This window comes from Sceloporus undulatus, chromosome 6 (assembly GCF_019175285.1).
Source record: "Sceloporus undulatus isolate JIND9_A2432 ecotype Alabama chromosome 6, SceUnd_v1.1, whole genome shotgun sequence".
Classification (NCBI taxonomy): domain Eukaryota; kingdom Metazoa; phylum Chordata; class Lepidosauria; order Squamata; family Phrynosomatidae; genus Sceloporus; species Sceloporus undulatus.
Genome location: NC_056527.1, coordinates 152,479,011 through 152,501,840, shown reverse-complemented (window position 1 = coordinate 152,501,840; position 22,830 = coordinate 152,479,011). Strand labels below are relative to the sequence as shown.

Below are 22,830 nucleotides of genomic sequence, written 5' to 3'. Positions count from 1 at the left end.
GCAAAAGAATGCTGGAAACAGTCTTTTCCAAAAGCAGTCTTTTTGCATTCTGCAAAAGAATGCTGGAAACAGTGTTTCAAACTGTATGCAGCTCACTTTCCTCTTCAGGAACCAAAGAAGACAAAAGTGGAAACATTTTGCTTATATTTTTCAGACCTGTTTGTTAATCACTTCCATAATGGTATATAAATTCTTCAGGCAAATACTGCTTAAATCATATCTGAGTTATACTCGACTTTAGAGGATAATTCATAGTACCCAACCTTTGCAATATTCGTATCCTATCTAAATTAAAAAGCATTTGAAAATGATGGTGGTGAATGCCCTTCTCCCTTCTCTTTCTTGCTACTCAACAGGTCACACTGCATTGCAAGTTCTTATTTGCTCTATGGATGAGGTTTCTGGCTTCTCCGGGAGGGAAAGTTTCATTCTTGTTAACAGTGCAAAGCTAATCTAGCTGTGAGCGTGAGACTTGAGACCTCTTCTGCCTAATCATTATCAGAAGTGCCAACTGAATTCTGTTTCCAGAAAATGATGTTGTGAAAGGTGATGTAAAAGGAACTATCATGTTTCTCTTCCCATCTCTTTCTTCCTCTCCCTCTCCCTTGCTTTTTCTCTGAGTTACTGTGAAAAACTCATTTTGCATACAAGTTGCTAATGACAACCGTAAGCCCAAGTATGACAAATAGTAGTGAAATTTAGCACACTTCCAGCCATTTATAAAGGTATTAGGCAGAATCCTGTGCTTGTGTGCAATCAGTGTTGCAGGATAGGAGTCTAAGAGTGGTATTTAGGAGTCTAAGAAATGCCTGTCATTGTTTGTGCATTTTGAAAGCAACAGCAAAATAGATCCTTGTTGGACATTAGGTGCAGAATGAGCTGACTTTGCTTCTGTGGAGCTGGAAGTGGAAATCAATGGCTACTTGCAACTGGGACTGACTGCAACATCGTAAACCCGCAAATCTGGAAATCATAAGGTTTTTTTCCCCAGGCTAGTTCAGTAGCCCCAAATGTTTTTGGCCACTGCCCCTTTTCCTCTTGGGTGACACCCCTAACACTCCTCCAACACCTATTTCTTGATATTAGGTCTCCTGCTTGTGCAGCAGCCAGCCAACCATGTCTACTCCAGCTGCACCCACCTCACCATCACCGCCTACTCAGCCTCTCATGTGTGAATACAGCAGTGGTCCAGGCCTATTCCTCCCAAAAGCAGCTCAGTTGCTGCCCCCAGGATGACTGGGTACAAAGGGAGCAGCGGCCAGGCAATTGGTCACCTTTGGAGCAGCAACCAAGCAGCTGGCTGAGCGGCAACCAAGACCAACCAACCAAGACCAACCAACTTGTGTCAAAGGCTGGTGCCGGTGAGAAGCTTCTCGGATGCTGTTCAACCAGCTGCTTCGTTGCTGCACCCTTTGCACCTGGTCATCCTGGGAGCGGCTAGTGAGTTGCTGGCTGAGCAGGGACCCAGACACCTTTTGTCTGTGTGACCTTGCAGCAAAAGCCAGTACAAGTAAGAGGCATCTCATTCTCTGCTTGACCAGCTGTTCGGTTGTTTCTCCCAAGGTGACCAGGTACAATGGGAAAAGCTTCTTCACTGGGATGGAGATGGTTGCAGATGACTTTCTATTTTTCTCCCTGGCATGGAAGGGCTCTCAGTTTGAAAGAGACAACTGAATCAAAAGACTCTGTGGAAGAATCAACCCCAGATATTCCTCTCTTCCTTCCCCACATAGCTTCAAGTCATACCTCCATCAACATTATTTCTTCTGCTACCTTTTTTCTCAGCCTTCTCTGACAAAAGAAAGCAAGAGCAGTAGTACAGTTCTAACCTGCCAGCCAGGTCTTGGCAAAACTCACAAAGTTTAAGCAGGGTCTCAAATATGACAGCTCCTTTTTTGCTGCTTCTCCTCCCCTGATACCATCTCCACCATTGTCCTAAAAGGATGGTAGTTCCTCTTGTTATTCTTGCATGGCAACATTTTGACCGAAAGCTCACTACTGCCCTGTTTTTCTTCACCACCCCACTGGATCTTTCCACCATCCCCTGGGGTGGGTAGCACTTACTTTGGGAATCATTTGGGCTAGTTTTAACCATAGTAATTGGTAGTGTAAGAGTTTTGCATGGGGTTGGAGAATATGTTTGGAGGCAATTCAATTTTTGACATTTGATTAACTTTTAATTAGGAGATGAAATGAACTTATTGCTTGGCTAGTCAAAGCCATCACCTTCCCAAAGTGAAAATGTGCCGCTCTTTCCATCCATTGCTGATCTGCTGCTGCTGAGATCAGATTAAATTGTAATCTCTGCAAGGCAGGGCCTGTTTTTCCTCGTTTTGCTGTGTGGCTATATATAAATATGTAAAATAGCATTTCCCAAAGAGTTCATTTGTTCACGACTATTGCAGCATTTCTGCAAGGAGAGGAAAACTATAAGAAGCAATAGCATATAAATAGTTAGCAGGCAAAGCTATGCCTACAGACTTTAACATAGTCTAAATTTAAAATTTCGATTCGCTTACTCCAAAATTTGCAGTATTTAAGCCAGTGTGGGGTAGTGGTTTGAGTGTTGGACAGTGACCCTGGAAACCAGGGTTTGAATCCTGACTCAGCCAAGAAAACCCACTGGGTGGCCTTGGGAAAGTCACACACTCTCAGCCTCAGAGGATAGCAATGGCATATCCCCTCTGAAGAAACATGCCAAGAAAACCCCATGATTAGATCGCCATAAGTTGTCTTGATGGCACACAACAAGTACTATATATACTCGACTATAAGTCAATCTCATGTAGAAGACGAGGGCAGGTTTGAGGGCCAAAATTATGGATTTTGATATGACCCGTGGATAAGTCAAGGGTAAAACTTAGGGGCATGTAACAAAGGATGTTAAGGATGATGCAAAGGAAAATGATGCCAAGAACATAGAATATTCCAGCAGACATGAACTGTTTGTGCTGATCCTAAAGTCTGGATAGATGAGAGAATAGAGGGGATCCATGCTTCTTTTTGGTGCTCCGAGGGTGGACTAAGCTCTTGCCTTTTACCACTCTATTCAGAAAAAGGGGATGGCTTGATATATGTGTGTGTATGAGTTAAAGTACAGTACTTACATTGACCTGTGGATAAAGACCCAGTTTTTGGGGGTCAATTTTTTGACTAAAATTTCTAGACTTAATAGATGAGTGTATACAGTATTTAAACCAAAGAAACACCACCAAAGGTTTTATGCTGCTATTTAAAACCTAGATAGGCTTTCTAAGTCACAGTTTAAGGTGTGGAACATGGCTAGAAACACATTCCTGGTTTTTAAGTGCCATTGTCAGTATTTTAGTCAATGCTGCTGAAAATACATATTTAGATTCTTAAGAGGCAAGAGTGAGATTTCAGGGAACCAAATAGCTATATTTTCCCTCTGTCTCTGGACTCAGCTGGGTCCTGAATTCAGATTCCAGAGAGACCTGTTGACTGACCACAGGACCTAGAGGTCTGTACTTGAACTGTGCCATCATTTGCCTTCAGCAGCAATCTGAGAGGTTTGGGAAATACCAGGTTAGGAATTCTGAACATATAGTAGTTATTACTACTTTGTCAAATATGTTGCGATTTTCTCTCACCCTGATCCGAATGAAATTTGATTCTAATCAGAATGGAATGTGCCTTTCCAATTTGATCCTGGAAAAAAATTAATAGAAATGCGCGAGGTGCGAGGTATGTGCATTTTGCTTATCTACAGTGTTTGCACGATCTTTTTAAAGCATCCTTTAGATGTGTTTTTTTTTAAATGAGAAACCAAATTATGTCCAACTGATCATTTTGTCAAGAGTTTTTTAAAAATAGAAATGAACGGTGAATGGAGTGTATGTGTGCATGTGTTAAAGGTTCTTATTTCTAGACTTTTAAAAAGGGCAAATAGTGCTTAGAGTGATAATCTGTAGTCTTTATTGCCTTCTCATTGTAACATGCAGGAAAGGCTGACCAAGGGTCTGGAAAATGGCACAGTTCACTTAAGAGCTTCTGACATGCTCCCTCATGCAGAAGATGACCGGGAAGAGCATGTGGAAATGTTCCTACCAAAATGGGGCATTATATATTCAGAGGGCAGCCTTAAATCCTGATCTGTATGTCAGTTTAGAGTACAGTACCTGAATAGTAGAACTGACCAAATAGAGCTTCTAAATATGAGCTGAATGCTTTTTGCTTTCTCATCTAACAATATGGCCTGCTATTTCCATACTGGGATTAGCAAGTGGAACTTTTTGTTTATGATATGTGCCTGTGCCTTGGGAGGTCCTAGTCTGCTGGATGGATGATGGGAGTTGCAGTTGAAGGTATGGAAGGCACCAGGGAGTAGAAGGTTGCACTTTCTGCTTTTCTCATCCTTGCACATTCATTGTTTCTTCTTATAAACCTTAAGATGCCTCCAGACTGAGGACTGGATCCATGGTTTCATGTGGGCTAGGAGATCAGTAACTTTTGCACTGTAACAAACTAACTAAAATTGGCAAATTAAGCAATCGCTATACAGGTTCCTGTACCAATGGTATCAATAACAGATTCCTATTCAGTCTTTATTTGAAAGCTTGTGAAACAAGTAAAGCTCACAGCTTTCTCAGATTAGTTTTGCAAGAAAGACAGAAGGCTCATAAAAAAGAAATCTTAATAGCCATCTGCTCATTTATAGCAGTAGTAGCCTTATTCTGGATACAAGATCCTATCTGATCTTGGAAGCTAAGTGGGGTCAGATCTGGTTAGTACCCGCATGGTGGGCTGCCAGGGAATACCAGGTGATATAGACTGTTATAGCAAACCACTTCTGAGCATTCCTTGCCTAAGAGCCCATTGAAACCAGAAGTCAACAAATGACATGAGAGCATTCGCATGTGAGCATGCACACATAAATTCATTTCTCTTACAGGCATGTAAGGAAGTAACTCTTGGCAAGCCTAGTGAAGACCATTTGCTCCATGAAGGAGTTCCTCTTATTTTGATGATCTTCAAATGGTTCTTAAATCTTTCACCGGTTCAAACCCATATCCATCCTGTTTGATTTCAAAAAACGTAGCTTTCCATGAAAAGTTCTGGCTCAGTTCTTCCATCATCGGTTAAAACTGTAGTTATAAGCATGGCTGGAAGGACTCTCCATTCAATCCCTTTGCTGAGCAGATGCATACAGTACTATAGACAGTGTTGATTGGATATTCTCAGTATAAAATAATGAAATACATGGGAACCTCTTGCTTCCTTCATTATTGCTAAAATACCAAGACTGTCTGGCTTAACTGTAAAAGTTCTTTGGGGCTTTCTTTAATAATAACAATTAATAATAATTTGTTTTATTTATTTAAAATCGGGTAGCTTGGATTCTAGACTGGGGCAGACTATTCACAAAATGCACAAGCAGGATGCAACAGGACAGTTCTGTTATAATCTGCCTGCAGATTCAATCCTTCTCACCCCTAGCACTTACCTGGTCTGGCATGGCAACAGGTGCCCACCCGCCACCATGCCATGGAGCCACCGCTATTCTCCTTGCATGCTGTTCCCATGGCCCACAAGGGTGAAAATGGGGTACCTGGCTTCACCATGTGGTCAGGTGTCTCCTTCCAACATCACAAACTGTGACTGGGGCCTACAAGGAGAACAGCTATGGCAGGTAAGGGGGTGCATGGTCATCCAAACTATTGGCTGTTGCAGTGCCGGTTGGGCAGATTTCAGTTATTATTCTCAATGAGAGAATATGCAGTGTCGTTCTAATGCTGAGTCGTTCCCTTTAGATTGCACCAAAGCATGATACATCTTTTTCTACTTAGAAAAGTATCTGAGGAAGTAGACTAACGTCTACAAAAGCTCATGCTGCAAGCTTCTTTCTTTCAGTTAGGAGTTTATCGACTGGAGGGAGGTCATGCAAAAACGGGATTTAAAATTGGGTTTATTATCAGACGATGTTCAGGTTAACCTAACATTAACTCGGACAGAAAGTAGAAAAGAGACACAAAAGCATAATTGATTTTCAGATGACGTTGCTGTTAAGGTGCATTAATTTGACATTAACCCAGCTGGAAAGTAGACAAAACACTATTCTTTCTACTTCCGGAAAATCCTGAAAGTAAAAAGGACCACATTTGTTGACTTTCTAGCTGGTTTAATGTTGCATTAACCCTGATGTGCCTGAAAATCAATCTTGCTTTTGCATGTCATCTTAGAGTTTTAAATCCTGTTTCTGCATGGAATGCCTCCTGTGTGATAAACATAGTCTCAAAGGTGCTACAAGATCTCTCTACATACTTGGACTATAAATGTGATATAAATATGATGCTCTCCAATGGTTTTAGTTTTGTGGATCTCAAAACCTAGTCTCATGTTTTTGTGATTTTTAATTGGTCCTTCGCAAAGTAAATGAGATATCTGCTTGTATTTTAAAAACTGAGATTCTTTGTATTCTAAGGAGAAAGGGAAGGGGAGGAAAAAAGTAACGTGGTAGCACTTTTAAGCTGAACTGGTATTTTATTTTAACATGCATGGATATAAGCCCATTTCTTGGAGTGCGGTACCAAGTGGTATTCTGTAGCTTTTGCCAGAAGCTGCAAGATAGATCATAAACATGTGCTATCATAAACATACACAGAGGTCTGTCTGGACTCCCTCTTGGTAATGCCCATCTGTGCTGCATTGCTTAAAAGGGTTTGGACAATGTAATTCCTTAGCTGAAGTACAGTATATTTGGAAGTTTGCATTTTTGGGTGCATAAACAGCATTCGTGAGGAGTAGATGCTACCTCTAAAACCTGCATTTATACATCACAGCTTACTCTCCTGGGGTCAAAAGACAACTTGCTTTCATTTGACAAGCTGCAGACGTTCTGAAATGCTCATAGCAGCTTGATTGTGGTTTGACAGATTGCTCTGTGTCATGCAGCCGGCAGGAGTATTTTTTTATTATTATTAAAAGCAACATTTGAAATGTTTCCACACAAGCATATTTGGACTTTAATGTCTTGTTCTGTGATAGCGGTAGGAACTGGATGGGTTGTGACACGTTCAAAGAAATTGTTTAACAGCCTCAAGCTGCGCATAGTATGCCACACGCAGCACATTCCTGTCCACTTGTACTATACTAAAAAATCTGTCAGAATTTTTTAATAGTTAGGGTTTGTGGCGTAGGACAGGGCAGTTAGGTATATGCCATTGGGAAAGAATTCTGAATAGACATCTAAGACGATCGCTCATAAATATCTAATGGGAATAGATGGTTAGGTTACTGAATGACCAGATTGTATGTAACCATTTAACGCATCAGATTTATGATAAGACAACAGATAGCATCTTATCAGAACACAAGTTTGTAATGTAAAGTTGAAGGATTTTATGGCCAGCATCCATAGCTTTTTGTGGTTTTTTTGGGCTATGTGGCCATGTTCTAGAAGAGTTTGTTCCTGACATTTCGCCAGCATCTGTGGCTGGCGTCTTCAGAGAAGACATTTTCTTTGAAGAGATCAACCACAGATGCTGGCAAAACATCAGGAGCAAACTCTTCTAGAACATGGCCACATAGCCTGAAAAACCCACAAAAAACTACAGGTTTATAAATTTATCAAGACAAATACAACGGGACAACTTTGGAAACTGTAATTGGTATAAACTCTATTTGGTGAGAACAGAATTGAATTGAAATCACACGGTTAATTCTCAGTAGCTAGAGATAGATAAAGCATAGTTCTGATGTCATTGGGAAATTAGATTTAAAGAAAAATCTGGTAGAGAAAGCTTCATTCTCCTTCTTATGGCTGTGGGACAGAAAGAGAAGTGAGAAGGAAGCAACAAGGGTATGAGCCTAAATCTCATGCAGACTTGTATCTGTTGCTTTTAACTAGAGGCCTAAGGTCTACTCAGTGGATCCAGATGCAAAATGGCTCAGGTGTGGAACCAGTTACATAAGAAATATGCTGGGAATTTTAAAAATACAGGATTGGAAATCCTTGCTGGTTTATTGTATACTGTCCAATAATCTACCAGTAAACCCAAGTCTCCTTTCTGCCTACCCTGGTTTCCCAAACTAGGTCCCTCTTCCCGACTCTACATTTATGAGGCCTCTTCTGTATTTTACCTACACATTATTATTTATTTCCTACACAGACTATATAGAACTCTTTGTTAATGTCTACCCCATGCACAATAACCAGAATGGAGAATTTTTTGAGTCGGTATCACATATGGTAAAGTCCACAGTGAGGAAGGGTATATCAGATCCTTCACTGAGAATGTTCATTCTGCTTGGGGTTATTGCTTCCTAGCATTCATGCATCAAAATTCCCTGAACAAACATCTGACCCAAACATCTGAGATAGTCCCAGGTTTTTTTTATCTTGTGAAAACAAAAAATAGGATATGGAAACGTTTTCTCTAAAGTATCAGGGACTTGGGTTTGCTTGTGCATGGATAGACAGCCTCTTCCCCAGCAACTTGTCTGCCACTGGGATCATTCCCTAGTAACTGTGATCCTGATTCCAGTCTCCAAGGTAATGAGACTTGTAGGATATAACACTTTTGGTACAGTTTCTTCAGATGGAAGATCAAAGTGTACTAATAATAGGCTGGGGAGAAAATGGGAGCAGTTAATCAGATTATTCTGGAATTCAGCTGAGAACCGAATGCAAATCATAGATGCTCAGCAAAGCAATCCTGCGTTTGTAACTGGGAGAAGTAAGGCACAGGAAAACACAAGAATGTGGAAATTTATTTTCCAGATTGGAGTAAGGGTCAGTCCATATTCTAGTTCCATTCTGTTTCTAACATAGTTGTCACTGGGAAAAATGCAGGTTGGAACGATTTAGAGATCTGTCCTCTTTGGTTATCTCAAGTTTGAGCCCAGTTGAATTTTGCGTGTCTTTTCTACTTTCTGTCTGGGTTAATGTTGGGTTAACCCAGACATCGTCAGATAATCTGATTTTGCAAGTTTTTTTTCCAATTTAAATCCCATTTTTGCATGGGATCCCACCGATGTCATAAATTCCTAACTGAAAGAAAGAAGAGGGCAGCATGAGCTTTTGTAGATGTCAGTCTTCTTCCTCAGATGCTTTTCCAAGCAGAAAAAGATGTATCATGAATCAGTCTACCCTCCCTGAATTTATCCAGTCCTTTAAAAAATGGACTGAGCACTGCTGATACTACTACTACTACAACTATTATTATTATTATTATTATTAAAACCTTCTTGAAGCAAGAGGACCAGTGTCCTTGGGATTTCCAGGTGATGGCAATGGCCAGGAATGTAATTCTTCCAGAATACAACACAGGCTTCTCTTTCCCAGATCACCTGGCTACTATATCTTAGGCTGCATCTGCACTGCAGGAATAATCTGGTTTGACACCACTTTAACTGCCATGGCTCAATGCTATGGGACTCTGGGAATGGTAGTTTGTTGTGGCACCAGAGCAGAGCTCCATTCAGGTTTCCTTAGGCAAGAAATCCCCAGAGGTGGTCGGTTCCGTCCTATGAAATATACCCTGCAGCACCTGGGATTGGTGATCTCCAATGTTACAATGTAGGGATTTCATTTCTAGCAGTCATGGCTTGGTTCTCTTTCCAAAAGCCTCATTCTTTTTAAAATCCTTGTCGTTTCATTTTTCAGATTGTTATCCTGTTTTGCTGTACTGAGACCTGTATAAGTTAGATAAATTAGGCAGATGGAGGTTCATGAAGAACCGTCTCATTTCCATTATCCTGGCTCTGTTGCAAATTAATTTCTTTAGTCCAAGGGGCAAAATCTTCTTGTAGAAGAAGTTTTGGGCAAAATACAAAAATGTGAATCAGAACCAGAGAAAAGAGCTTGTCAAGGGTGAGGGGGAAACGTTGTCAGTGAAGGAAGGGATTACTTCTCTTTTAGCCAGCATTTGAAAGGGTCAAGTGGTAATTCTAAGGTTACTATCTGTAAGGACACTACCAAAAAATTTAATCTGGGATAAAAGAGATAACTAGGACATAAAGAGCATTCCTATAAATATGCCCTGAATAAAGTTGAAAAGGCAACTTGAGGATGCTTTTACACAGAACTCTGCTTCCACACAACCAGGTCCCACTAGTTTTCGTTTCTTTACATTTTTGTTTTCCCCAGCCATCCAAGTGAAGTAAAGTGGGTTAGTGAGTTTGGTTAGTAATGGTTTTCACACTTATATGGCACTTTCTCCAACTGCAGTTACTACAGTATTGGCTGTGATCATATAACCTACATGGTCCCATATAGTACTTCTTTGCATCAGTATTCCTAAACCAATCCAGAACATGCCTCTGAACCAGAAGTTTTGCCTGCTTCATTCTACTTCTTTCAAGAATGGGTTGCTATAGATCAGTGATGGCGAACCTATGGCACGCATGCCTGAGGTGGCACTCAGAGCCCTCTCTGTGGGCACATGTGCCATTGTCCCAGCACAGAGTTTGTTACTAGAAAGCCAGAGGGACATGGCACTTTGCAATAAATAAGTGGGTTTTGAGTTGCAGTTTGGGCACTCGGTACCTTTTGAATGGTTGCTACTCCCCACCCCAACATTTATCCATCTGTTTCTCTAGAATGGATTTAGTGAATTCAGAAGAAGAGCAGGACAAGGTGTTGCAGCCAAAAGGGAAGAGAAATGGTGGGCTTACCACTCATATGTCAGTGGAAATAGCAGCATCTACCACCGTGCACCTTTTGGCTGCAACACCACATTTGCATGAAAACCCAACCCTTTCCCATTGTTTCAAGCAGTGTCATGCTGCTACAGTCAGTGTGTGTCAGTTGTAACAATGCCACATCTCAATATACCATATATACTCGACTGTAAATTGACCTCATGTATAAGTTGAGGGAAGGTTTTGAGGCCAACATTATGGATTTTGAGATGACCCGTGGATAAGTCGAGAGTAAAACTTAACAGCATGTAACACAGGATGCAAAGGCTGAAGTCAAAATGACGCTAAAGATCTTTAAAAGTTTTAACAGGCATAACTGTTTGGATGGATGAGATTGTAGAGGGGATTGATGCTTCTTTTAGGTGATGACATTAAGCTTTCATTAGGACATGATTCCTTTTTTGATAAGAGTTACAGTACACTACTTACTTTGACACGTGGATAAGTCAACCCAGGTTTTTGGAGTCATTTTTTTGACTAAAACTTCTAGACTTATACATGAGTATATACAGTAGGTCATTTTATAAGTCTGTTTGCGGGGGGGGGGGGGTATTGGATATTTATTAATGAGGACCACCATTTTTCCTTCCCAAAACAGCAAATCTGGAAAAATGTTGCTTCATAATGTTGCATAATTCCAGCTGTGTCACAGTAAGGAGAGGAGGCATGGTAGCCTACCAAACTTCCAGTTTCAGCACCTCTGCACTGCTTGAAATAATGGGAAGATTTTTACAGTTGACTCTCCAAATCGACACATTTTTAATTTACAGATTCAACAGATTGAAAATGATTTTTTTTTAAATTTCCAGAAGCAAACTTTGATTTTGCCACTTTATATAAGGGACACCATTGTACAATGCCATTGTATATAATGGGACTTGAGCATCCACAAATTTTGGTGTCCATGGAGGAGTCCTGGAACCAGTCCCCAGAGGATACACAGGGCCCACCATGTGTCTGGCAGGAAAAAAATAAAGATCCTTTTGCCATTGTTGCTTTTTCCAGGAAGCCTTCATCGTCAAATGCTTAGAATCATAGAGTTGGAAGAGACCCCAAGGGCCATCCAGTCCAACCCCCTGCCATGCAGGAACTCTCATCCAGCCTCCGTTTAAAGACCTCCAAGGAGGGATACTCCACCAAAATCTCAGAGGGAGTGTGTTCCACTGAACAGCCCTTACTGTAAGGAAGTGCCTCCTAATATTAAGGTGGAATCTCTTTTCCTGTAGCTTCCATTCATTGCTCTGGATCCTATTCTCTGGAGCAGCAGAAAATAAGCTAGCTCCCTCCTCAATATGGTATCCCTTCAAATATTTAAACAGGGCTATCATATCATCTCTCAACCTTCTCTTCTTCAGGCTAAACATCCCCAGCTCCCTAAGTTGTTCCTTATAGGGTATAGTTTCCAGATCCTTCACCATTTTAGTTGTCCTCCTTTGGACACGCTCCAGTTTCTCAACATCTTATTGATTGTCCTCTAGGAAAAGAAGTGAAAACATCTCTCTAGTTTTGCAGTCTGAAGTTGCAAAACTGGAAGTCATTCCTGAGTGTTAGAAGTTAGAGGACTGTCTTATGGGGATGGAATAGTGATGACCTGTAGCTTTCCATTCAGAGTTTTCCCCATAAGGTTAAAGATGGCCCCATCTTCATAACGTCTCATTCACTGCAGAGCTGCATGAGCAACCTGAATTTTAGCCTTTAATTGTTTTTCTCTGTCATGTCTATGTTAAAGCAATAAGCAATGGGTTGTTATTTTTGCCACATCCTGCCGGGGAATCTGTCCTCATGAGAAAATATTGATGAGTTTGCATGCCAGCCCTCTTGTTTCCTGGGTTTTCAAAAACCATTGTTTCTTCTGACCTCATTGTTTTTTTTTCTTTATTACGGTACCCAAATAGCCAGTGAGCCGATTAATTTGTTATTCTTTGCTAATTGGGGCATGATCAGGTTTTTCACAACTTAAGTTGTGAAAACTTGATCATGCCGTACTTAGCAAAATCTATGCAGTGTGCTCAAGCAACAGTGAAAATCAATAGTTTAATTTTAGTTGATCTGTATAGAAATAGAAAAGCAGTGGACTCCAAAAACATAATTAATCTAAATAGTTAAACTGAGTCTTTAAAACATGTCACCCAGATTTCTTTTTCTTTTTTTCTCTCTGCAGTTATTCAGAACTTTAAAAGTAGGTCTACCTCATTCTGGATACTAATAATGAATTCATTCTGGGTGCTGGTCCTTATTGGCACCATCTACGTACAGGAGGAAGGTTTTAGTAGTTCCAGGGTCTCACCAGGATTTGTAAAAGAAACCAGACAATTTAAGGCAGAATGATCAGAACAACCCTGGGAAGTTGCATTGGACTGGTCAGCAACTAAGGCTGCATCTGCACTGCAGAAATAATCCGGTTTGACACTACTTTAACTGTCATGGCTCAGGGCTATAGCATTCTGGGAATGTTGTAGCAAACCGGTTTATAATGTGGCAGAAATGAGGCCATGGATTTAATGTGGAAGCCTGATCTTTTTCAGAAGTGAAATGGGTGAAGTACTGTGATTATGCATTCATGTCTTCATTAACGTCTATTTTGGCCTGATGGATTGTCAATAGAAAGCTGCTGTCTTTCCAGCAGTAGTTGTTGCACTTATTAGGTGCGGAGGCCAAAAGGGCAAAACATTGCCCTTCCACATGTTTCAGCTGATGCTCTGAAAGCAAAGCCTGTCCCAGTGTTGCCAAAGTTTTCCTTTTGAAACACAGTCATTGGCATTGGATCAAGCATGTCATGTGCCAAGTCACCTTATTCACTTCAGTTACACTCTTGTTTCTGGGTTCAAGCTAATCTCCAAATCGGAGGGGAATTGCCCCACATTAAGTCAAAGTGATCTTCCTAACCACAAGACTAGAGATGAAATGCCACATTTTTAAAATTTAATTCCTTGCTTTAGCCTGGCAAATACAGTGCCATATGGGGCACCAGAATGCAGGAACTGTAACTGTTTGCAAACGCATAACCTTAAACATTAAGAATATTTGTCACCGAGAGCTAAACTGCAGAGCGGAGAGATCGCAGTACATCATATTAATAGGATGACCTTGTGCTGTTTGTGCAGTTGGCCTTTAAGATACACATTTCGAGCTACACATTCATACAAATTAAACACATCCTTTCTGGACGGCTGCCCATAGTGTTAATGACAGATGATGGAAGCTAGTTGTTTCTCGGGACCAGAAAATTTCATTTTCAGCAGAGTAGCTTTTAATATAATGTCTTCACTTTACATATTATTGGATTCGACTTCCCTGTTATGGTTGGTGAGGGTGGGAAAGAAGGGTGTTTTTAAGCCTAGTCATAAATCAAGAATCATGCTGCAAAAAAGTTTGCAGTTCTCCTTACCCGAAAAGATTGGGATTTGCGCACTCTTGGTCAAATAGGTTCAGCAGCCCACCTTCTATTGTGGAGTCTCTCCAAGTGGAGAATGCAGGGGGCTTGGAAAAAAGAGAGCTTAAACTGCAAAGAATCTCTTTGCAGAACAATTATTCTCAGATGTTACCTAGATCAGTCTTCCTCAGATGTCTGCCTTTGCTCATATGTAAGTGAGGGATGATGTCTTGCAACACATGTGGAGGATACTAGATTAAGAAAAGCTGTTCTTGCATGTTCCACTAATGCACATGGTACATTGCAATGGGTTGCACCATTTTAGAATGCAGATAGGATGGCATGTTTCATTGCTCTCCCATGATAAAATTGCCCCATATACAGAAAATAGGCATATAAGGAACAGAGCTAACAGAAGCAATGACCCTAAGCAATCAGTCGATCAATCAATGATACACTCAACAGGATGACTAATGTATATTTCATTGATTTCATTTAGTATGATTTGTTCTATGAGTCAATTATATTTTAATCTGTAGTCAATCCTATATTATTTATCGGGTGCCAGCGTAGCTTCCTCTGCAGGGTTTTCTCCTCATTGGAAAATCACTACATTCAAATTCTTAACCAAACATTTCCCCGCTTTATTTGTTCTGGTATCTTGTCACATTAATTCTGTGGTGTGTTTTGTCAAATCTCCTTTCTTTGTAGTTCTGTTAATGACATCCATAATAATAACTGAGATTCTGTAGCCAAAGACATCTCAGCCTAATTCTGTCTTACTAGGGTTATAGATGTTAAACCCTATCTGAAATCTTAAAGGGATGCTGGACAGAGATAGAGCTTATTGAAGAACAGAGAATTTAAGAATAATGGGATTGCTTGTATAGATGTTAAGAGTAGTTGGAAAGGGTGGGAATGAGTAGGCTTCTGACATGAAGAAGAAACTCTCCTGGGTATAAGATAAAGGTCCAAAACACACTGCAGAAACAATCCAGTTTGAGACCACTCTTAACTGCCCTGGCTCAATGCTAAGGAGCTCTAGGAACTGTAGTTTATTGTGGCACCACAGCTGTCTCGGGCAGAGAAGGCTAAATGCCTCACAAAACTACATCTCCCACAATTCCCTAGAATTGAGCCAGCGAAGTTAAAGCAGTGTCAAACTGGATTTTTTCTGCCGTGTGTTTTGGAGCAAAGATTGTGATATAGTTTTGGACAATTGCAAATAGCCACTCAAGTTACTTCCACACTTCAGCAGTGACAAAATCCATACTTTTTCTGTCTTAATCTAAAAGCATCTGTCTCTTTCTTTCAGTTAAAATAGGGATGCATTTAGGGACAGAACAGCTCTGGGTATAAAGATCAAGAACCTCTTCCAAATATTATTCACTCCTACAAAAGGTCATTTCTTACTTCACTAATGCTTTCCTCAAGAGGTGACAATGCAGAACGCTTTGTTAGGATAGCTTTCCTATACAGTACTGGTTGGATGGAGACTAAATAAATCCTAAGGTATTTGCTGTGGACACATGGAGTTGGAAAATGAATGCTAAGGTCCCTAAACTTGCATGAACACTTCATATCATGTTCAGAGGTTGCACGGTTGCTATTCTAAATGGTGTTTTCTCTTCTGCTTCCAGGTGTGAATTGAATCCCGACTGCTCTAGGAAATTAAAATAGCATCATGGAACTTCGCAAAGGCATAATGGACTTCATGAGTGTTCCACTTTAAATAATAGATGGCAGATGTATCCTACAACTAATGGAATCTCTCTGCAGCATTGGCTGAGATGCCTGAAGCCGAGATTCTCACTATGGTGCAAAGGTAGGGTGATCTATATGCCTTAATGCAGTTGGGTTTACTGGGACCAGCAACACTGGGATTTGCTTTTTAAGATTTCTTTTGGCCATTTCCTAGAGATGTGGTTTAGGTTAGCCACTGTGTTTTAATGGCCCTTACTACCTTGTTTCTGACCTTTCTAGCAAATGGTCATGGTACTCAAAGGAAAAGTGAAGGAACTTCTGTGAAACACTTCATAGAAGCACTTCTTCATGGCAAAACATTTTATAGAATGAATTTGCTAGCTCAGATTTCAGTTCAGAATTTTGAAGTGGGGTGAGCCCTGATTTCTCATACTTTCTGATACCATCTTCTTAAGGATCCATCTTTAAGTCTTGGAGGCTTTTTGGGTTGCAGATGTCTCCAACAGTTGAAAGAACATGGGGATATTCCTCTCCTTTACCTAACTTTCAGTTTAAGATATTTACACACTAACCTACATAGTATTTATTCCAGTGTATTTTACAAAGTAGAGGAGGGTGCTGGGATTGTGGTGGAGCATCTCCTTTTTATGTGGAGGCCTCAGGTTCATTTTCTAGCATTTCTAGTGTCAAAAGGATCTAGCTACAGAGGGGATAGACAAGGTCTCTGTTATGTGGAAGATACCTAGAACAAAGATGGAAAAAGTAGGGCTGCATCTATACTGCAGAAGTAATGCAGTTTGACACTGCTTTAACTGCCATGGCTCAATACTATGAAGTTCTGGCATTTGCTAAAGACCTACAGATCCCACAATTCCATGGAATGGAACCATGACAGCTAAAGCAGTGCCAACCTGCATTATTTCTGCAGTCTGGCAGCAGTTTAAGCCAGGCCCAGGAGCTGATTTTCAGCTTCTGGAACATACCAGGAGTTGCATAAACTTTCCAAAAGTCTAAAGCATTAGAACAAAAACCTGGAAATGACCAGAAGGTCAAATCCCCCATGGTTATACTATGCTTACCCCTGATCTAGGGCCACATCACAAATGTTGCAAGAGCTGGCTTCTGTACCTTCACTGCAGCTCAGGCTTCTCTGATATTGGTGTATTTGGGCTGACTGAAAACGTACTCCTAAAAACCAGTACTAGCTCCCAGATGGCATGTTTGCAAAGCTGTTTTTCTTCATAGAAAAGCAAGTGGTTTCCCACCAACCTGTGGTTTGAAATGCAAGGATCTGTCCTTGCATTACTGTTTGAATTAGACCTTAGCCTGAAGATTGCAACTGTACTGTATCTTGGAGGCCCTGAATGTTACAATTTAATCAGAAACCCCATCTGTAGTTTTGTATAGGTCACATTTGAGGGAGAAGTGCTCTCTTTCTTTTAAATAGCCAGTTGTAATGCCTTTCCTTTCTCTTGCAGACTTTCCCTTCCCTTGTAGACTTTTACATTGGCCTGTTACAGACAGCCAAAATAAAGCTGCTTCGAGTCACTTTGGAGGTATGGTATTTCAATGATACATGCATCCTAAGAGTCCAAAGGCCGCACCAAAGCCATGTTCCAGTCCTAAGGACTGGAGTGCAGCTTTGGTGAAGCTTCCAGACTCTTAGGACTCATGCATCATTGAAATACCATATCTCCAAAGTGACTCAAAGCAGCTTTATTTTGGCTGTCTGTAACAGGCCATATATTTGTATTGGCTATTTAAAAGTGGATTAACTTTTCTGTATCCCCTGAATTAAGTTTTCTTTGTGTTTGTCTCAACTGTCTTTCTGTTCTGTATTATTGTCTCTTTTAAGATTGTTACTCTGTTGGCTTTATTATACTTTCCTTTTAATTATATACCATTTTGGCAATTATCCGAGAAGAACTTTATGCATTTTAACAAAATAGTTTACTAATCACTGGATTTGTACAGCTCTACCCTATTAATAGAGAGTGTTCAGTGCAGCCTAGTATGTAGTAAAAGCCATGCAAGAGAAATACATTTATCATAAACCATGTCACCAGAAGACATGTATGAAATAAAATACCTAAGAGCAATGAGTTCCTCATCTTACGTTGTACCACTAAAAACAGTGCTACTCAAAGTGTGGTTCCTGGTCTAGTGCCGGTCCCAGGACCATTGGCTTCTGGTTCTTGGTGAATTTCCAGAAAAGAAAAGAACTTTTGTAGCCAATGGGCACAAATATGGTGTCATTCACAAGTTCACTGAGAAGAAAAATACCTTGCCAGCCTCACCCATCAGGCAGCCTGAGAAGCACTGACTTAGAAGTTACCCAAGTTCCCATCCACAGCATCTCAGCTGTAACACACATATATAGGAGGGCCATCTACAACTAAGTGTAGTGAGATTGTGTACATGAGCACAGCCCAGAACATATTCTGTGCCTTAAATTAATTCAAGATTTAGAAGTACACTCAGCTCTCCACATTTGCGGCTTTGACTTCTGTGGATTTGATTATTCACAGATTTGATTAATAGTTCTCTTTAGGAATTTCTAGATCATTCAGTGAAATTTTCTTGGAGGTTGACCATAGAGTTGCACTGGAGGACCTAAAGATTCCTAGAGAAAGCACTTCTCTAGACATTTGCAGGTCTTGCAACATGATTCTTTGGTCAAATTCTGGCAGATGTTGACCACAGAGTTCTGCTGGAGGACCTAGAAATTCCTAGACAATTGTTCTCTCGGATTAAAAAAGTACAGTTGATTTATTTGCTGTTTTTTCAATTTCATGGAAGTCCTGTGCCACTAACCCCAGCGAATGTGGAAGGACAAGTGTATAATATTCAGTACTTTGAATTGCGCTCAGAAGTGAACCTTCAGCTAGTGAAGGTTGTAGAAGTTCATAACCTCCCTCAACCTATCTATAACTAACCGCCTTACTGCAACATTTTGTGCTAACTCTTATTTTCTGAATGCTTTTCAGTAGCACCCTCATTGCAGTAGCACAGCAGACAAACATAAAATGAATATTTTGCGGAGAGTTGCAGATATATAGATTTCGCTTCCAGTTAAAATCTAAGAAAGATGAATTAAAATTAGCATCATATCATTGTCCGGTTACTTTGTGTGTCTGTGAGGTGGCAATTGGAGTGAAATGGGACAAATTGAATGATATTTTATTTATTTTTCTGCATATTCAAGCTTATGTAGGGAGCCTTCCACACTATACTACACAACATAACAATGCCTCCATTTTTCCTTTACTGTGCCATTGTTTTGCTATGTTGCTAAAATGCAACCCCTACAAAGCCCCACAACCCTTTTAACGTCTAGTATGTAGCAAAAAAGCCCCACAATGCAATGCAAGAGAAATACGCTTATCATAAACTATGTTGCCACAAGACAGGGATGAAATAAAACATCCTCCCCCATATATATGGAATATGAATAAATGCATGCACACCACGAGCCTCCTGACATACAAAGAGCTCAGTTTGGAGAGGAAGATGTATATTGGCAAACGTTAGGCCACTATGTTTAAAATACATGTTTCCCAGCCCACCCACCCACCTCCGTTCTCACTAAATTTGTTTCTATTGATGCGTGCAGATGGAATGAGATTATGTCATTGAAATTCTTCTTGCGCTTGGTAAGCAGCAGGATACAAGAAAGCATTCTGGAACTTTTGTTACGCACAGGGCTAGCACATCCACACAGTTCCAACATTCCAAAGTTCTTTCCAAAAAAAGAAGACGACGGTGTTTGCATTTCGGCCGGACGGCACACACTTACCCCGGCCGTTGCATCACACAGTGCCTTAGTCTCCAGTGAGTTGTTATAACTACCATCCCAACCCCACAGGACTTTCCCACAGACTGGAGTGCAACCTTGATTCCAGCAAGGCATCTTTTAAACAACAGAAGAGAACCGCAAGGGTTCTGGGTACATTCACTGTGGCGTGTTTGAGCACAGAATGATGTGCAAATGAGACAAGTGTAAGAAATAAAGGGCTGTTTTGCATCCCATTATAGTGCTCTTTTTTCCTTTTCTTTAAAAAATACCACTCTTGTTGAATATGAGATCCACTAAACTCATATTCTCTGATCAACTGCACTCTGTGCACTGTGCAGCATACCCAGAACCGTAATATGAATACTGTTTGTACTTACGCAGGTTGGTGATGTTGTGCCTCTTGGGACAGAGGTGGAGAATCCCACTGGAGTGTTCAGGAAGTCAAAACATTCCTTTCTGGACAAGGTGCCGATGGGGCCACATAGTGAAGAAGACTCTACAGAAGAAAATATTAGCTGCTTAGGATCTTACTCAGGGAGATCCTGATGGTGGCTTCTGTCCTGCATCCCTCCCCTTTCCATTGTCAGGGAGAGAGCTGCATTTCCCCAGCCTTGCACTCCTAAAGAGTGCAAACACAAGATAAGGGCAGCCTAATAAAACCCACATCTGGTCGTTGAACCTCCATCAGCTGCCATTGGGGAACTTCCGTCGCTGTTTCTCACAAGCATGAGATCATCTTTTGAAATGCATTGACTAATTTGCAAATTACTTACCTTTATTATTTTGTCCACTGAGCAAAGAGGTGCCTTTCGAATACCTGGGAATCTTTGCTTCTCTTCACCCTTTCCTGCTTGGTTTCCGCACTTCTCAAACCGGGCTCTTTTTCCCCCACTGTTTGGTCACTATCTCTGCCCTTTCACCTAAGAGCGTTTGGACTCTGTGCCTTTGATGTAGTTTGTCAGAGCAAGTTTAGAGAGCGGTTCCTCTCTCACTGTGCTTTTTGTGTCTGGGAATAACAATGCTCTCTCTTTACATGTGTGAGCAGCTGCAGGGCATGAGAATAAATCTGGCATCACTCCTTTGTGCTGCTTGGACTTGAAGCACCTGTTGTCTCGGTCTAGACACATATATTTGAATAAGCATACCCTCCTGGTTTAGGGTCTATGCATATCTTTTGTGCAATCAGTGCCTGTGAGACTTGGCCATTCGTATCACAAGGGGTCTTCATATGTTTATTTTACCTGTGTGCATTGGGTCCTTGGTATCCACTGCGATTTGGTTCTAGGACGCCCCTTGGATGCCAAAATATGTGGATGCTCAAGTCCCATTAAATGCATTGGCATAGTAAAATGGTGTCCCCTATATAAAATGTAAAATCAAGATTTACTTTTTGGATTTGATAGATATATTTAATATTTTCAAGTCGTGGATGCTTCAATCCATGGATTTAAAATAACACCATGGATGTGGAAGGCCAACTCTACTCACTTTTGGATGGGTACTATACCTCTGTAGTGGAATGTATATTCCCACATACTTGAGATGTAGGTCCAAAACATGCTGCAGAAATAATCCAGTTTGAGACTGCTTCATCTGCCCTGGCTCAGTGCTAGGAAAGCCTGGGCATTATAGTTCATTGTGGCTTCAGAGCTCTCTGACAGGGAAGGCTAAATGTCTCACAAAGCTACAGTTCCCAAAATTCCCTAGCATTGAGCCAGGGCAGTTAAAGCGGTCTCAAACTGGATTATTTCTGCAGGACGTTTTGGACCATAGTAACCTGAGCACTAGAATTTGAAAACATAACTTTTATAAGTCAGTTTTACTTAGCACAGGCTAGAAATGTAACCTGTGAAAATGAACCCTGTAACATGTAGCAGAGGCATGTGTTTATTTTGGGGAGGAAAGACTCTGGAAAAAATACACTGCAGGTTGCTGTTGTGGAGTGCAGTTCATGACCACTTATGTTTTTTGTTCAGGGAAATAAATGCTTCTGTTTTGTATTAGGAGGAGCAAGTGGATTTAAACTAGGTATCCATGAAGTTGTTAGATTTGGAAGGGGAGCTGTAACCTAAAGATCCAGAAAAGCAGAGTTTGGGTCTATTACCAGGGAGAATAACTTCAAATGGTGCACTGTAGTGATAAAATGCAAGAATAAAATGGCAATGATATTAAATGAAAATTTAAACTTATTTTATATATTGAATTAAAAAACTATCCCATTAAACATTTTTGATTATTCCCCAAAATGACACTTTGAAAGTCAAGCAAGTTTCATTTGGCATAAGCTTTTGCATCTGAGGAACTAAAGTCTACAAAAGCTCATGCTGCCAACCTCTTTCTTTCCCTTAGTTTCAAAGGTGCTACAAGATCTCTCTATATTCTTATTCTGCAGATGAACACGGCAGTAGCTTTGAATAAAACTTGTTAGCTTTTAAGGTGTCATGAGATCTGTTGTGCAACAGGCGAACATGGCTATTCCCATCCACCGCCTGAAACATTTCTCCTAGATGGCCTCTAAAATAACCTGCTCTAAATTCATTCCCGCTGTCTCTTTGATCCATATTGATTGTTTTCCAGTCAGGCCAGGCTCAGTTCACCTGAATTCTCGTAAACAGTCCAGTACATGTCAAGTTCATAGGTCTGAAGATCTGTGAAGCTGTGGTCAAGGACTGTGTCGAACCATCCGTGAGACAAAGTCAGTGTTGGGAAACAGCTCCCATTGTGAGACCTGGGCTACTGCCACTATTTACTTTGTCCTTGTGACAAGTAACAGTGATGACAGCTAGAAGCAGGACCTTTATGGCAGTGGATTCTGAATCTCTGGAGTGATGAAATGTGAATGTAGACATCCTCGCTGTAATTCAAAAAGAGTTGCAAAACTTTCATTTCAATTTCATGATTTTGTTTCCATGGCTTGTCCTTATATGATGATTTCAATGGCTTGTCCCTATATTTGTTGTTTTGTCATGTAAGTCTTGTGCGTCTTGAATGTTTGAACAGTGGTTGATGAATATCTAAACATCATGAGATCTGGATATTGATAAACAGATATTAATAAATAGATAAAAAGCCCTGGATATTAAAAATAGATATTGATAAATATCTAAACTTTGATAAACATTGATAGATGTCTAAACATTGTGAGATCTGGATATTGATAAATAGATAAATAGACCTGATATTGATAAATAGATAAAAAGCCCAGGATATTAAAAAATAGATACTGATAAATATCTAAACACTGAGACCTGGATATTGATAAATAGATAAATAGACCTGATATTGATAAATAGAT

At 40.5% G+C, this 22,830-nt stretch overlaps 2 protein-coding genes across 7 annotated transcripts in view; one reads left to right on the top strand and one right to left on the bottom strand.

The window, feature by feature from the left end:
• Positions 1–20,467, bottom strand: part of NRG4 (neuregulin 4) — a 92,999-nt gene extending 72,532 nt beyond the window's left edge. For all 4 annotated transcript variants that reach the window (XR_006104612.1, XR_006104613.1, XR_006104611.1 and 1 more), the window contains exons 1-2: positions 20,309–20,467; positions 19,913–20,031 (exon numbers count right to left, since the gene is read on the bottom strand). The gene's annotated coding sequence lies outside the window, so the exon portion shown is untranslated. The remainder of the gene's footprint in view (positions 1–19,912; positions 20,032–20,308) is intronic.
• The window catches only part of TMEM266 (transmembrane protein 266), a 100,298-nt gene that overhangs the window by 14,432 nt on the left and 63,036 nt on the right, over positions 1–22,830 (top strand). For all 3 annotated transcript variants that reach the window (XM_042474821.1, XM_042474822.1, XM_042474820.1), the window contains exon 2: positions 15,676–15,860. In XM_042474821.1, the coding sequence (XP_042330755.1) occupies positions 15,826–15,860 (35 nt within the window). In that variant the 5' untranslated portion in view covers positions 15,676–15,825. The remainder of the gene's footprint in view (positions 1–15,675; positions 15,861–22,830) is intronic.